Source organism: Coregonus lavaretus (assembly GCF_964263955.1).
Source record: "Coregonus lavaretus genome assembly, chromosome: 15".
Classification (NCBI taxonomy): Eukaryota; Metazoa; Chordata; class Actinopteri; order Salmoniformes; family Salmonidae; genus Coregonus; species Coregonus lavaretus.
In genome coordinates this window covers 48,073,372-48,090,792 of record NC_140002.1, presented here as the reverse complement: position 1 = coordinate 48,090,792, position 17,421 = coordinate 48,073,372, and the positions used below count along the sequence as shown (strand labels likewise).

The 17,421-nt window shown below is 45.4% G+C and overlaps 1 protein-coding gene across 2 annotated transcripts; it reads left to right on the top strand.

Annotated features, from left to right (window-relative positions):
* The first annotated feature begins 3,505 nt into the window (after positions 1-3,505).
* Positions 3,506-10,652, top strand: ftr82 (finTRIM family, member 82). 2 transcript variants are annotated; one of them, XM_084179045.1, is made up of 8 exons: positions 3,523-3,595; positions 3,788-4,419; positions 6,554-6,649; positions 6,922-7,155; positions 7,468-7,627; positions 7,825-7,875; positions 8,046-8,114; positions 8,313-10,652. In XM_084179045.1, exons 2-8 carry the CDS (start codon positions 3,826-3,828, stop codon positions 8,831-8,833), a joined length of 1,725 nt encoding a protein of 574 aa, XP_084035171.1. In that variant the 5' UTR covers positions 3,523-3,595; positions 3,788-3,825; the 3' UTR covers positions 8,834-10,652. The 2 variants fall into 2 exon arrangements, with proteins under 2 accessions (XP_084035170.1, XP_084035171.1); XM_084179044.1 differs by having other exon boundaries at positions 3,506-4,419.
* Positions 10,653-17,421: the final 6,769 nt, after the last annotated feature.

Sequence of the window (17,421 nt, the reverse complement as noted above, 5' to 3'; positions counted from 1 at the left end):
AGAGCCAGTGTTAAATCTACAACACACATTTGCATAATATGTTTCTGTCTAAAGTACCACACAAATGTCATAAAAAATTATATTTAGTCCTCAACCACAACAACAATTGTCCCTTTTCGCCCCTATTTGTTGTGGAAGTCTGTTTTACAGTGTGCAGCAGCAACCTGTTCCCTGCGATCTGGCCCCTGTCCAGACTCCTCCTCTCCAACCCTGTGTATCTGCCAGCCAGCACTAACAAAGGTAACCATTGTTCCAAGGCACACTTGTAAATACCTTGTCTGTCTCCGTATTCTGACCAATCACACACAGACACAGCCGGGTCCTTGACTTCTAGCTTGCGTCTCAAATGGCAGCCTATTCCCTACATAGTTCACTACTTTTGACCAGCACCCTATGAGCCCTGGTGCACTCTATAGGGAATAGGGAGACATTTGGGAAGCATTCCTACACTCACACAGCCATTTGTATTTTCTTACTCACTGACTCTCCACAACATCATCCCCTGACTGAAACCTCCTGGTTACCCCTGGTTACCCCTCACTACACCTGACACAATAGAATGTTTGGTTTAATTAATGTTGACCTTTCACCTTGTAGACTGTAGGGTTTTAAGCCTGATTGATCAAAAGACATGTTTATAGCAGACATGCATTTATGACAACAGAACTGCTTCCTCACAATTCAATAACTTTGAGTGATGGGCATTAGGCTTTGAGTTTATTAAGTACATTGCAAGAGATTGCACCAGGCCTTGTGCATTGCTTTTCATAAAAATGGGAAGTGTCTGTACCTAATCAGATGAGCCTAACTTGTATACCTGTGTGTTGTTACTGTATAACTAGATGTTTTTCTTACACAAATCAAGACCATGCATTTGGCAGCGTATGACCCTTTCCCTCATAGGCCAACCCTCTCTCTCTCTCTCTCTCTCTCTCTCTCTCTCTCTCTCTCTCTCTCTCTGTCTCTCTGTCTCTCTCTCTCTCTCTCTCTCTCTCTCTCTCTCGTTAATCAGTAAGGAAAACAGAGGGCTGCTTTTACTCTGGATAGGCCAACTTTCCTGGTATCTGATCCACACAAACAAAAGAGGAAGGAAGAGAAACTGGCTTATCAGAAACCTGACCAAATATGGAGAGAGGCGAAACTATCTCTGAAGTGCAATGAGATATGCGATGAGGGAGGAGTTGCATATGCGGCCTTGCGCAAACGGTTGGTGCATATGTTTCGGTGGCCCTGTGATTTAAATAATTGTAACATACTGTACATTTAGTATGCCTATCAACTCTTCTGGAATAAGATAATTCAGCAAACCATTTTACCTCTAAGGTCCACTACCTCACACATTACTTTGTGGCTACAGGGTAATGAGTTTCTCCTATAGGCCCTCTTTAGTGAACTAGTGAGAGAGAGAAATGTGCACTAAAGTATGGCCACACCCTTGGCCCAAGAGGAAACCAAGGTTACATTGAAATGCAAATGAGCTAGTCCGTGATGTCATAATTGATCCAGAATTATAGGGAGAGTGGGCCATCCCACTGGGCACAGATGTTAATTCAATGTCTATTCCATGTTGGTTCAACGTCATTTCATTGAAACAATGTTTATTCAACCAGTGTGTGCCCAGTTGAGCATTGTGCCAGTAACCGAAAGGTCGCTGGTTCTAATCCCCGAGCCAACTAGGTGAAAAATCTGTCGGTGTGCCCTTGAGCAAGGCACTTAACCCTAATTGCTCCTGTAAGTTGCTCTGGATAAGAACGTCTGCTAAATGACTAAAAATGTTTTTTTAAATGTATTTAAAGCGGAAATCAGCAGTTGAAACAATAACAAAGCATCCTCTCGGCCCTTTTCGATAAAAGCTGAGGGATGGGCCTGGAGAAATGTATCAAATAAAAAAGAAATATCAGCAACTCTGGTATGCTCCCATGATGATTTAATCAGACACACACAAAAAGACACCGTTTCGATCTGAGTTGGATCTTCGTCAGGTCATAGACAAATTAATAGACAGAGCTATGGATGCAAGGACTGACCATCCATGATATCAGAAATAGTTTTAACCATGTTTTGAGGCTATATAGTGTTTGTTTACGTTTACTTTGTTTACAAACATTGGAGTACAACAAGCTTATATTTGGGGTTCTGGTGGGGTATGACAGCTGAACTAAGCTCATGAGGCATTTATAAGTTATATCCTTCAAGTATCAATGGGTACATATAATTAATTTATAATTCCAAAAACGTATGTAGCAACTGCAGATTAACCCTTTAAAGGCTTACTCTTTAAAGCCTTTGTAATATTACAAAATAACAGCCTGTCATGGGAGAAAGAGGATAGGATGTTACTTGACAATAGAGAAACCAAGGTGTGTCTCTTGAAAGATGGACTCTGCTGGTTATAGACTACAGCCAATAAAGACACAGCATATGTTTATACTGTACATGCTAAATACTAAAGTAACAAGGGTCCTTAAGTCATGGGTTAGATGTGCATTTTTACTTGGCACAATATCATAAAAATATATGAAGCATTCAGATCGACATCAGACAGATAAACCTGTAAGAGATAAGAATGTTTTGTCAAAAAATGTTTCTGTGATTGCAATGTTCTCTTTTGGCTGCCTCTAGTGTTTGACACGCATCATATCTACTGTTACTACTTCAGTGGAGGCTGCTGAGGGGAGGATGGCTCACAATAATGGCTGGAACGGAGCGAATGGAATGGCATCAAACACATGGAAACTGTGTTTGTTGTATTTGAAACCATTCCACCATTGCGCCATTACCACGAGCCTGTCCTTCCCAATTAAGGTGCCACCAACCTCCTGGGATTCACCTGTAGGGGCAGTTAGACTAGTTCAACAGGCTGCAGTTTAAATATATAGAATAACTTCTGTCCTGAACTCCAACTGCTCTTTGTCAAAACACCTGTGGCAGGCAGTTCAAACAGTGACAGATACCGCTGTTTGTTTTGGGTCACAAAAGGTAGAAAAATACATTTGAAATGTATCCTGTCCTGTTTGTGGTGGGAGCAGGTTTGTTTGTTCAGTGGGTGGACTCCAGCCCCTTCAAAACCTGATCTTCTACTAAATGTGCATTTGTGTCTATTCAGCTGCATTTAATGTAGGGCCTATGACATCTATAATTCGGTTCACAGTTCCAGTTGAGTTTGAGAGTGAAAATGGGAAAGACTATTTATATTTGCCGTACAGCAGTCTCTGATCAGCACACAAAACTTCAGAGCTAATAAAAAACAATGATTAACTGATCCAGCCTGCAGTGTAGTTTGTTCACTATCAAGTCAAATACAGTTCAAATAAAATAGAATCAGACCAAACACTGAAACCAAAAAGAGATTTTTTTTGCAGCAGCAGTTGGTGCCTCCCTGTGTTCTACAATTCATTCATTCTCCCTGCCTCAGCCTATCCCCTGTTTTCTATCTTCTTTCATCCCGCCCCCTCGCTCTCTCCCCCTCCCTTTAAGTCTCCTACAGCCTTTGCTCGACCTGTTTATCTGAACTGGGCTGAGCTCTACATACTCTCAGGGAGCACAGGGGGAGAGCCTGCTTTCAATCAATAACCTCTGGAATTCAGAAATACAAGTAGGTCCTGTCTCTGGCAGGCTCTGCCACACTCTTGTGGACGGCGGACTCCCTAGTGCACTGGTTAGATCCCTCTGTGGATTCCTCTCTCTGTCTGCCTCTCTCTCTCTCTCTCTCACACATACACTCTCTCTCTCTCTCTCTCACTCTCTCTCTTTCTCTCTCTCTCTCTCTCTCGCTCTCTCTCTACAGGTCTGAGGAGTGTTTGTGTAGTGTAGTGAGTAGTGACGATGGCTGATCCCATGTCTTCGGATTACTTCAGCTGCCCACTGTGTGTGGGGCTGCTGAGGGACCCCGTGGCTATCCCCTGCGGACATAGTTTCTGCATGGACTGCATCAGCGGCTACTGGAATGAGGCAGACTACACAGGGATCTACATCTGCCCCCAGTGTAAGATCACCTTCACCCAGAGGCCTGTGCTCAGGCCCAACACTATGCTCACCAAGGTGGCAGAGAAGATCAAGAAGACTGGTGCCAACCTCAACCTGAACCTCACGCCCCCGGGGAACACCTTTGCCGGGCCTGCCGACGTGCCCTGTGACTACTGCTCTGGGAAGAAGCTCAAGGCTGTTAAGTCCTGCCTGAACTGCCTGGCCTCATACTGTGAGAAGCACCTGAAGCCTCACTACGAGTCGGCCACATTCAAAAGGCACAAGCTGGTGGACGAGCTGGGGAACCTGGACAGAAAGATCTGCCCCCAGCACCAGAAGTCCCTGGAGCTGTTTTGCCGGACCGACCAGATGTGTATCTGTGCCATCTGTACTGTCAGTGAACACAAGGGACATGACATCGTCTCAGCCGAGGCAGAGAGAAGTGAGAAACAGGTAAGGAGTGGAGACATGTTTCGTTCTATCTGAGTGACAGGCTTAACTGTGAGTTTTATGGGAGTAGCCCAGACCTTGACTTAGAATTACAATGTTTCACAGAATGATTTGTTATTTTGAAATCAAAATATGAATCATTGAAACTGAAATCAAAAGTGTGATGTGAGGACACCTGGCATACTTTACACACAATGTAAAGAACTTGTTCAGTTGGTCATATGGCAGAAACCAGTACAATGATAGCATACATCCCAAAGGTACAAGGCACAGTCACTTTAACTGTGTGTTCTAGAACTGACTCAAAGGTAAACTGACTAATGGTTTATTCACCAACACTTCCTTCCCTCCTAAAGAACCACATTTCTCTCAGTGAGCTAACAGAACTAGGTAGTTAGTCAGAGGGGAGATACGGGACAGGGATGTGAGTGAGGGGCCAGTGGATTGTGGTGGTGCATGTTGATGATCCAGGAATGTGGGTTTAGGCAGACGTGTAGTATTCGCAACCCCCACCCTCACTCCTCCACCCACCGCCACCACCCCTGCAACGTTTGTACTTTGACCCAGCTAGCTCACCAACCAGCCAGCGTTACCACCCACTCCTACAGGGCAGGCACACTCACACTCACACAGCCAAAACAAGTACAACTCTCTGATTAGCTGTAAGGTTGATAGAGGAATGTGTTCTTAATCTGTGGTAAAAACTCCTTTAAGGCTTGTGGTGTTCCAGCTGTGCTTGCTGGTGGGATGAGATACACAATGTTCCCGATCCGATCATCATGTTCCCGGCTTCCAAACAGGGGTCTCAAGTCCCGGGAAGACCCAAATACACCAAAGGCAGACCCAGGGTTTCTAGCCTAGAGTATTTGGGGCTATATTATTACAGAAACTAGAGATTGAACTTTGAAACCCACCTGTGGGAAGGGGCTGGGTTTAGGCCTGGTAGTGGGAGTGGGGATGGTGGAGGTGGTGATAATGGAATGCAGTTGTACCAGAATGCAGACTGAGTCAAGGCCTTGTCTAACCACATGTCCTGTTTATGATGAACAAACCATTGACCTGACCATGACCAGCCACTGCATCCAAATCGGTCTCCATTCGAATGGACTGCCAGAATTGTGGGTCTAAAAGCTACAGTTTTTAATACATTTATATCAAAGACATTTATATGACATCATCGTAATACTGTGAAGCAAAGCTTTTTACAAACGCTGTAATTCAGCCTTTCTGTCGTTGCTAAATGGGGAGACTGGTCCCTCTCATCCCCAGATTTACAACCTGACTCTCCTCTCCCATGGCTTCACTCCTTCTGTTTCACGCTCCCCTCCCTCACTCCCTCCCTCTCTTCCCCCAATCCCCTCTCCCCAGATTCCCCACATTCCTTGAGCTTATCTTGAAGAATGGGTCGGTAGGTTTTGAGTAAAGGCTGAATTAGAAGCTCTTTCTCTCTCTCCTCTCTATACTGTATAGGCCAGTATGTGTGCACCTTGAAACATCTCTTTAGAAGTCAGGCATACAGCGGTAGTTTCACATTCCTGGCATGGTCAGGATTCCATTAGGCTATTTTTTCCCCTCCTTCTGAGATAAAGCCGCCCATACTAAGTAGATCTTTAGAGCTATGCTTGTTATGGGAAAAAAAGCACTATTACTCTCATAGTATAATCGCATCGTTGTCACATAAGATACTACGTTTTTTTACTTAATAAAGAGACACAAAAAAAGACTTAACTAATAACAGTATGAGAAATAACATCTTAATTGTAGAGTACAACATAAAAGCGTGCAGTACACTGTCACTGTTTACCACAAATAAACCATTCAGTGACATTACATAATCAAGCCCAAGTTGGAAGGCATAGCAAATCTAATGATACTAATCGTGAACTGAATTACATGCAAGGCCATTAAATACTCACTCACAGGAGGCTGCTGAATGGAGGATGGCTCAAAGTAATGTCTGGAATGGAGTAAATGGAATGGTATCCAACACATGAAAAACGTGTTTGATGTGTTCGATACCATTCCATTTATTCCGTTCCAGCCATTACAATGAGCCCGTCCTCCCCAAGTAAGGTGCCACCAGTGACTCACTTGTAAGAGGTATTGTGTTGATGATTCTGTGGTGTCACCTCAACAGAAACTCCTGGGAGTTGCTCAAGCTGAGATCAGACAGAAATGTCAGGATAGGGTGAAGGAGCTGGAGGAACTGAGGACAGCAGTGGACTCATTAAAGGTAAGGAGAAAATGTATTGAAAACATTGTCTGATGAAACACTTCTATTTCATACACTAACTCATAACTGCTATGTCATGTTCAATTTTTAAAAACACGTTAGAAATCATTTTCTTGTTAAACTACATTCCTGATTCCCAATTAAAGCAGAGAAATGTAAATCAACCTCATGTGTGATGGTCTCTTGCAATGATGACTGTGTCTTCTCTAGAAATGTACATCTAGCTTATGTGTGTACGCCTCTTGACCTATTAACTGTGTTGTCCTGTCCAGAACTCAGCCCAGAGGGCCATGGCGGAGAGTGAGAAGATGTTTGAGGACATGATCCGCTCCATCGAGAGAATGAGGTCAGAGGTGACCAAGCTGATTGGCATCAACGAGAAGGCTGCGTTCAACCAGGCCGAGGGGCTGGTGGAGAGGCTGGAGCAGGAGATAGACGAGCTGAAGAAGAAGGAGACGGGACTCAAACAGCTGTACAGCACGGAGGACCACATCCACTTCCTACAGGTGAGACAGAGGACTACATACATTTACATAAGGTACATACTGTATGTTCTGGACATTCGGTAGCCCATACAGTACATTCACTTGTTATGGTGGTCAGGGGATGTCCACCAAATTGTAAAGTGCAAGAAAATTCTATCTGTAAAAGGTTCAATATTGCAATTTGTGTTTGGTCCATCCTTTAAAAAGGACTATGATATTAAGCAGCAATCAAAGTCATGGATCTCAACAATATGTTCCTCTGCTGCTTGTTCATTATTAGTCCTTGAACATGCTTATTTGATGACACTCATGATTATCTTTCTTTTTCTGCAGAACTTCAACTATCTGTGTACTCCCACGGATGATGGCTTTATCCCCAGAGTGTCGGTGAACCCAGACTTCTCGTTCGGAGCAGCCAGGAAAGCTGTGGCTGAGATCAAGGATCGTCTGGAGGAGCTGGGTAGAGAGGAACTCGTGAAGATCTCCAAGTCAGGTCAAAACAACATACCTAGCCTCCATTTCCAGTCTTTCACATGTCATATTTCAGAAGCAATTGTCTGACCTGTGAGACTAGAACATATACAACCAGTGTCTAACTGACCACCTTATACACAGTATATCTGAAATTCTGTTAACAGTAGCCAAGACACTCAATGTTTTGTTGATTACCTTTTCTATTGCCTCCCACAGTGAACGAGGTCCCTGTTTATACGACAGAAAAGAGAGAGAGAAGCAGCAGAGGTGAATCTTGTGATCAGTGTATCTATGATGTTTGTTCATTGTGTAAAGTTAGATAACACACTAGCAAATTAAAACATTTAAATGGTTTGGGAGGTGAAGGCCTATGAAGACGTTCAATGCTGTGGCTTTGAATAGAAAATGAGACGTTGTCTTCTATTTTCACCTTCTAGTCAAAGAAGTAATGACAGTGGATAGCCCTCCTCCACCAGAGCCCAAGACCAGATCAGAGTTTCTGAAATGTAAGTACATATCTGTTCAATTAGCACCTACTCTCAAACCTGGTCCCAGATCTGTTTGTGCTGTCTTGCCAACTCCTATAGTCATTGTTTGGCATGACAGTACAAACCAGATCTGGGACCAGGCCTATTATCTCTTCATAAACCTGTTTTGACTCATAAACCTGCATCACACCCATTTGACTTCCATCCCTCCCTCAGACTTCTGCCAGCTGAGACTGGACCCCAGCACAGCCTACAAGGAGCTACACCTATCGGACAGCAGCAGAAAGGTGATCCGAACCAGGGACCTCCAGCCCTACACGGACACCCCGGAGAGGTTTGACAGCTTCGCCCAAGTGCTGTGCCGCGAGGCCCTGTCCGGTGGCCGCTTCTACTGGGAGATCGAGTGGAGCGGGGAGTTCTCCATGGGGGTGGCCTATAAGGGAATCAGCCGCAAGGGGAAAGGATCACTGTGTCTGCTGGGCTATAATGATAAGTCCTGGAGCCTGCTGTGTTCTGATACAGGGTACTCAGCTTGGCACAACAGGGTGGATAAAGCCATCAATGCGCCCCATTCACCGAGGATAGGGGTCTACCTAGACCACTCGGCAGGGGTCCTGGCCTTCTTCAGTATAGGCAACCATATGACTCTCCTGCACAGGTTCGAAACCATGTTTGTGGAGCCCCTCTATCCTGGCTTTGGAGTTGGAACCTCGGTCAAGATCTGTCAACTCAAATGAACACTAACATGTGCTCTTATTCCTTGACGAAAAAGAACGTTTCGGTTTATTTTCCACATGGTGCCCTATGAATCATTTGTAGTTTGTTTTGTTTTTATTTGAGACTGACTGTGCCACATTGCTCCGTCAAAGACTTCTATTTTATGCATTTTCTAAACATTTGGATGAGCAGAGGTCCTAATAATTACATTGTATGTAAACATATAACCTTAACCTTTATCCGACATCAAGTATTCTTTATCTAATGGTATTTTAGAAAAACTAGTATCTACATGGCCAACTAAATGTTTGTACTGTATGTAACAGTTAGCTTTTTATGACTAGAATAACTATTTTCAATAAAGATGAAATTACTACTCATATATACTTTTGTATGTGTGTGCGTATTACACACACATACAAAAGTATGTGGACACCCCTTCAAATTAGTGGATTCGGCTATTTCAGCCACACACGTTGCTGACAGGTGTATAAAATTGAGCACACAGCCATGCAATCTCAATAGACAAACATTGGCAGTAGAATAGCCTAACTGAAGAGCTCAGTGACTTTCAACGTGGCACCATCATAGGAAGTCAGTTCGTCAAATTTCTGCCCTGCTAGAGCTTCCCCGGTCAACTGTAAGTGCTGTTATTGTGAAGTGGAAACATCTAGGAGCAACAACGGCTCAGCCGCAAAGTGGTAGGCCACACAAGCTCACAGAATGGGACCGAGTGCTGAAGCGCGTAGCGCGCAAAAATCGTCTGTCCTCGGTTGCAACACTCACTACTGAGTTCCAAACTGCCTCTGGAAGCAACGTCAGCACAACATTTTTTGTCGGGAGCTTCATGAAATGGGTTTCCATGGCACACAAGCTTAAGATCACCACGCGCTATGCCAAACGTCAGCTGAAGTGGTGTAGAGCTCGCTGTCATTGGACTCTGGAGCAGTGGAAACGTGTTCTCTGGAGTGATGAATCACGCTTCACCATCTGGCAGTCCGACGGACAAATCTGGGTTTAGCAGATGCCAGGAGAACGCTACGTGCCCTAATGCATAGTGCCAGCTGTAAAGTTTAGTGGAGGAGGAATAATGGTCTGGGGCTGATTTTCATGATTGGGGCTAGGCCCCTTAGTTCCAGTGAAGGGAAATCTTAACGCTACAGCATACAATGACATTCTAGACGATTCTGTGCTTCTAACTTTGTGGCAACAGTTTGGGGAAGGCCCTTTCCTGTTTCAGGATGACAATGTCCTCTGTGCACAAAGCGAGGTCCATACAGAAATGGTTTGTCGAGATCGGTGTGGAAGAACTTCACTGGTCTGCACAAAGCCCTGACCTCAACCCCATGGAACACCTTTGGGATGAATGGGAACATCGACCGCGAGCCAGGCCTAATCGCCCAACATCAGTGCCCAACCTCAGTAATGCACGTGGCTGAATGGAAGCATGTCCCCCGCAGCAATATTCCAACATCTAGTGGAAAGCCTTCCCAGAAGAGTGGAGGCTGTTATAGCAGCAAAGGGGGGACCAACTCCATATTAATGCCCATGAGCTTGGAATGAGATGTTCGACAAGCAGGTGTCCACATACTATTGGTCATGTAGTGTATATATATACAGTATATACAGTATATTCCGGTTTCTGACATTGCTCGTTCTGATATTTCTGAATTTCTTTAATGGCTTTATTTTTCTGGATTATGTGTGTATTGTGTTTTTTGTTGTTGTTGTTGTTGCTAGGTATTACTGCACTGTTGGAGCTAGAAACATAACAATTTCACTGCAGCTGCGATTACATCTGCAAATCTGTGTACGCGACCAATAAACTTTGATTTGATATTTGCGTGCCTTTGACCTAATCTGTCTAACATGTAATCAACTTTTTCATTGCAACCTGCAATTTATTGTCAAGGCAAATCTAAGGCTGAGTGTACCCTTCTTTTTTTATATATATAATAGTATAATTGTATTTTTCCCCAGAGGGAACTTCAGTTGTGGCAAATAATAGTACAAATAGTTTAGAACATCATCATTATCATTATTTGACATGAAATGACAATAGTTTGTGAGCTGTCAAATCAAATGAGGCATTTTTCTTGAGGAAAATCTGTTTGACGTTAAAGTTATGTAAACTGTTTAAGGACTTAATGCTAACATGGCCTGTTTAAGTCAACTAGGAGATTATTATTTGCCTCATTCCAGTGACTCTTTGATGCTGAATATCAGTGAAGGCAAGCCCCACGGATATTTACAATGGCCTCAATAGTGTTTAGTGTGAGACATGAACAGCCTAAATAATCACAACAATGATTTATTTGGACCTTGTGCTGTGAACAGTCCTTCATGACAAAACACTATGTGATTCTGAGTGAGTGTTCGTGATAGTCACTAATATTAATTATTTAACCTACCATAATAAAAACATGTTTGAAAGGATTGCCGTTACAGTAGTCTTGCCTGTCTTTTTGCTAAATGAATTTATATTCCTGTGTATTTATCAACTCAAACATATGTTTTATCCATATAGACAACATGCCCAATGAAGCAGCTTCAAGTTTAGTTTTAACACCACAATGATACAGTATTTCTGTAATTCTACTTCAAGACAAAGTTTGTGTCCAGTGCCCTCTGCTCATAGGCTTCTTCTTCTTCTTTAAAGTTTTAAGGCTGACTACACCTATTGGTGTCTTCTTCTTCTTTAAAGTTTTAAGGCTGACTACACCTATTGGTGTCTTCTTCTTCTTTAAAGTTTTAAGGCTGACTACACCTATTGGTGTCTTCTTCTTCTTTAAAGTTTTATGGCTGACTACACCTATTGGTGTCTTCTTCTTCTTTAAAGTTTTATGGCTGACTACACCTATTGGTGTCTTCATCTTCTTCTTTAAAGTTTTATGGCTGACTACACCTATTGGTGTCTTCATCTTCTTCTTTAAAGTTTTATGGCTGACTACACCTATTGGTGTCTTCATCTTCTTCTTTAAAGTTTTATGGCTGACTACACCTATTGGTGTCTTCATCTTCTTCTTTAAAGTTTTATGGCTGACTACACCTATTGGTGTCTTCTTCTTATCATCCCCATCCAGCGTGACAACCTCTGACAGACTCATATTTCTGAATAAAGATCATACAAACAATAGGCTCCTAGAATAGGTTACAGTACATACAAGTTTTGCTCAAAGCAGCCAACTAAAGTAATGTAGTTAACGTAAGTTCAATCACAAAGGCTGGTCTGAGTGCATCTCCTCAGTTTCATTTAGTAGTACAACACAATTCACATTGCATTTTATCATGGGCACAGTGGGAATGTATATATTTGATGTTTAAATGATGTCTTACCCCCAGAGTGAGAGTACATCACTTCTAGCAGATCTCCTTGCTGAGGGTAGAATTGATCTATTTATTTTTATTTTTTTTTGGTCATTTAGCAGATGGTCTTATCCAGAGCGACTTACAGTTAGTGAGTGCATACATTTTCATACTGGCCCCCCATGGGAATCGAACCCACAACCCTGGCGTTGCAAGCGCCATGCTCTACCAACTTAGATTTACATTACATTTTAGTCATTTAGCGGACGCTCTTATCCAGAGCGACTTACAGTTAGTGAATACATATATATATATTTTTTTATACTGGCCCCCCGTGGGAATCGAACCCACAACCCTGGCGTTGCAAACGCCATGCTCTATCAACTGAGCTACATCCCTGCCGGCCATTCCCTCCCCTACCCTGGACGACGCTGGGCCAATTGTGCGCCGCCCATGAGTCTCCCGGTCGCGGCCGGCTGCGACAGAGCCTGGATGCACTGCTTCTCGTGGGGTGAGCCTGATGTTCCGCATGTCACGCCTCATGTCTACAACATAGGAAAAAGGACACATAGTCAAAATGTCGATGCATCTACAAATTCAATGTTTACATTGTATCATATTTGATGAGTTACTGACCTGTCCATCCACAGGCTCGATCTGCTGTAGTCTCTACAACTGGACGAGTGTGCTTGGATCACACTGGCACAGGATGTCCACGCACCGGATGGCCTGAGGGATACACTCCTGATGGACTGGAAAACAAAGAGACTTTTGGTCAGTGGTGGGTCTTTTTCAATGCCGTATCAACATCTTTATCTGGACAGAAAATGCATTATCATAACACAAACCCACCTTGAACAATGTGACAAGTGGTCCCTCAACACTCAATCCTCATGCCTCATTGTCTGTTCTTGTTTCCCAATCAACAGTCTGGATCTTCCTCTTCTGCCATGGTGGATGAGTAGACCTTACAGTGAAATTCTTACTTACAAGCCCTTAAGCAACAATGCCGTTTAAGACAAATAAGTGTTAAATAAAACATAGATAAGTAAAAAAAGGTATAAAAAAAGTTAAAGAGCAGCAGTAAAATAACAGTAGCGAGGCTATATACAGGGGGAACCGGTACAGAGTCAATGTGCGGGGGCACAGGTTAGTCGAGGTAATATGTTAATGTAGGTAGAGTTAAAGTGACTATGCATAGATAATAAGCAGAGAGTAGCAGCAGCGTAAAAGAGGGGGGAGGGGGCATAGAAGTAATTTAGCTCGTCTGGTAGGCTCGTGTCACTGGGCAGCTCGCGGCTGTGCTTCCCTTTTGTAGTCTGTAATAGTTTGCAAGCCCTGCCACATCCGACGAGCGTCAGAGCCGGTGTAGTACGATTCGATCTTAGTCCTGTATTGATGCTTTGCTTGTTTGATGGTTCGTCGGAGGGCATAGCGGTATTTCTTATAAGCTTATAAGCGGTGACTCTACCCTTTAGGTTTGTACGTACAGTCACTGTGGGGACGAAGTCATCGATGCACTTATTGATGAAGCCAGTGACTGATGTGGTGTACTCCTCAAAGCCATCGGAAGAATCCCAGAACATATTCCAGTCTGTGCTAGCAAAACAATCTGTAGCATCCCAAGTGGCGCAGCGGTCTAAGGCACTTACTCTGATTAGCATATTCTTGATGAGAACATTTTACAGCTTTAACTCAGAGGCCTTCTTTAATTTTTTTACCCGTTTTTCGTGATATCCAATTGGTAGTTACAGTCTTGTCCCATCGCTGCAACTCCCATACGTACTCGGGAGAGGCGAAGGTCGAGAGACAAGCGTCCTCCGAAACATGACCCTGCCAAGCCGCCTGACCCGCCACAAGGAGTCGCTAGAGCGCGATGGGACAAGGACATCCCGGCCGGCCAAACCCTCCCCTAACCCAGACGACGCTGGGCCAATTGTGCACCACCTCATGGGTCTCCCGGTTGCGGCCGGCTGCGATACCGCCTGGGATCGAACCCGGGTCTGTAGTGCGATGCAGTGCCTTAGACCGCTGCGCCACTCGGGATGCCCGAGAGGCCTTCTTAATGTTCTTAGTTTGTTTAACCAGTGAAGTATTATCAAACCGAACCTTAATAGAGTTTTATTTTACAAAGTCATTTATACACAGCTCATCACCAAATTACCACAACCCTAGCTTCTAAGCTCCATCCCATGGCATCTCACAGAGCTCTGGATGACAGTGTGGGACGCTTCCCTCCCTAGCCATTCACACCAAGCCATCCCTCCCTCCCTCCCTCCCTCCCTCCCTCTCTTTAACCACCCAGCTGTGGCTTGGTCCATGTGTTCTATGTTCTGGAATTGTGGAGGGGGAGAGGTCACAGTACTGTGAAGCTCTCATTTTCCTCAGTGAGGCAACAGCCATCAGGGGGGCATGCTGTGTCTCCTAACAGCATGGACCCCAGCACCCCAAGGCTGGCTGGAGTACAACACAGCTTTATCTGTCTCCCTCTCTCCCTCCCTACCTCTCTCCCTCCTTCTCTCTCCTCTCTCTTTGATACAGGAGCTGTGCCAGCGTTTAGGCCTACTGATAGGCTCCCTGGATGTTGTCTCAGTGAATCATGACTGCTGAAAAGGCTCTGTGGGCTATTGCTCCTGCATGTCCCTGTATGGGAGGGAGTGAGGAGTGGACTGAAGGTGTGTGGGTGGGTGGGTGTGTGGGTGGGTGGGTGGTTGACTAACTCCAATTTCCTTTCAGAGCATATATTGAAGACAGCCAAGATGCCCTTGACAACACACCATAATGGTAATCTCCAAGGCAACAAAGCCTTTTTTCCCCGGTATGTGCATGTATTCGTTCTCTCTGTTGTGATATGTCACAATATCGATTTTGTTTCAAGGACAGTCTGGCTTATTAGTCCTTTGTGTGATGCTGGGCCTGTAATTTCTAGCTGAGATGCTCTTGAGGCATCAACAGTAAAAATACAGTGTGTGGTTTTCTGAATCATCCCCCAAAGGGACGGACACACACAGATACATTCACAGTGGCCTTGTAAAAAACAAACATGTTTGCTACATACAGTGCATTCAGAAAGTAGGGGAGACCGGGGATGGTTGTAACAGATTTCACCTTTTCATCAGTTTCTCAGAGATCGTTTATGGTAGTGTATTCAAAACTTGATATAAACAACGTACATCTGTCCTTTATAACTTGGTGTGGTTATTATATATGTAAATCAAACTGCAAATGCATGGTGTTGTCTTAAATACAAGAAGTGAAGTGTTACAATTACCCCATGGTCTGGGTTTGTTGTAACAGTGCTTGGGGTGAATTGTAACAGAATGAAAAAGTGCCTAAATCATGACATGCAACTTATTATTGAACGCCTTCATTGAGACCATGAGAGCAACATTGCCATGTTTAACATTTTGGTTGGCAGAAATATTAATAAATATTAATAATAACATGTTTTTTATTTTAACCTCCACTAAATGGTATTTCTCAACCAAACAACATCTAAGCTAAACTAAACATCTGAACATTTGTGGTGTGTGTGTGTGTGTGTGTGTGTATGTGTGTGTGTGTTCATGCATGTCTCTGTGTGTGGGTGTCACGACTTCCTCCGAAGCTGCCACCTCTCCTTGTTCAGACAGGCTTCGGCGTTCGACGTCACCGGCCTTCTAGCCACTGCCGCTCCTCATCTCATCATTCCATTTGTTTTGTCTTGTTTATTACACACACCTGGTTCATATCCCCTCATCAGTACCTGTATACGTGATCCCTCTGCCCCCTTGTCTTTGTGTGTGATTGTTTATTGTGGAGGATAGTGAAGCTCGGTGGAGCGCCGTGTATTTTGTATCGGCGGGATATTTCCCTGTGTGCCTTGTAATTTCCAGTGCGCCTGTTTTGCGCACTAGAGTGTTTGACGCATTTCTGTGTAACCCTGTGTCACGCCCTGGCTCTGGGGACACTTGTATGTTGAGCCAGGGTGTGCATTTCATTTGTTAACCTAGTATGTGTATTTCTATGTTGGCCTGAGTGGCTCCCAATCAGAGGCAACGAGTGGCAGCTGTCGTTGGTTGTCTCTGATTGGGAGCCATATTTAAACTGTCTGTTTCCCATTTGTGTTTGTGGGATCTTGTTTCAAGTCTGTTTAAGTTAGACCGTGAACTGTCACGTATCGTTTGTTTGTTGTTTTGATCGTGTCTCTAATTAAAGAGTATGTTTGCCTGCAACGCTGCGCCTTGGTCCTCATCTCTGGTCGACGATCGTGACAGAAGATCCCACCTCGACTGGATCAAGCAGCGTGACGAGGAGAGAGGATGGACTTGGGAGGAGATGAGTGCGAGTCTGGCAAGAGGGATGGAGGCCTTGGCCACGGGTAGGAGTGAAGCCCATAAATTTTTTAGGGGGGGGGTTAACGCCGTGGGACGACGGGGCAGCAGGAGGCCGCCAGGTTACGGGAGTCACTGGTCACCAGGGGGAGGAAAGATGTAGAGGCACGGCGAGAGGTACTGGCGTGTGTTGCCAGTCCGGTCCGGCCTGTTCCTGATCCCCACGTAGGGCCAGTGGTGTGTGTTCCCAGTACGGTCCGGCCTGTTCCTGCCACTCGCACCAAGTCAGTGGTGCGCTTCGTCAGCCCGGCACGGCCCGTTCCTGCTCCCCGCACCAAGTCAGTGGTGCGCTTCGTCAGCCCGGTCCGGCCCGCTCCTGCTCCCCGCACCAAGTCAGTGGTGCGTTTCGTCAGCCCGGCGCGGCCCGTTCCTGCTCCCCGCACCAAGTCAGTGGTGCGTTTCGTCAGCCCAGCTCGGCCCGTTCCTGCTCCCCGCACCAAGTCAGTGGTGCGCTTCGTCAGCCCGGCACGGCCCGTTCCTGCTCCCCGCACCAAGTCAGTGGTGCGCTTCGTCAGCCCGGTCCGGCCCGCTCCTGCTCCCCGCACCAAGTCAGTGGTGCATTTCGTCAGCCCGGCGCGGCCCGCTCCTGCTCCCCACACCAAGCCAGTGGTGTGCGTCGTCAGTCCGGCACGGCCCGTGCCTGTTCCACCGGTGGCTGGTCCGGCACCGGTCAGATGCTTCACGCCGGAGCTAGAGCAATCCGCTCCACCAGTGTGCAGTCCAGCTCCGGCCAGCGGGGCCAGACCGGACCAGGGGTACTTTGGAGGGTTGGAGAGGGAGCGGGGTTCAGGCCCGGAGCCGGATCCGCCGCCTAAGCGGAGTGCCCACCCGGTCCCTCCCCTGTGGTGTTTGGTGGGCGCGGTCGGAGTCCGCGCCTTTAGGGGGGGGTACTGTCACGCCCTGGCTCTGGGGACACTTGTATGTTGAGC

Coding starts and splice junctions, on each gene's coding strand:
- ftr82 (XM_084179044.1), top strand. CDS start 3,826: ATGGCTGATCCCATGTCTTCGGATTACTTCAGCTGCCCACTGTGTGTG. Junction 7,156..7,467: donor ACCACATCCACTTCCTACAG/GTGAGACAGAGG, acceptor CTTTTTCTGCAG/AACTTCAACTATCTGTGTAC. Junction 7,628..7,824: donor CGTGAAGATCTCCAAGTCAG/GTCAAAACAACA, acceptor TGCCTCCCACAG/TGAACGAGGTCCCTGTTTAT.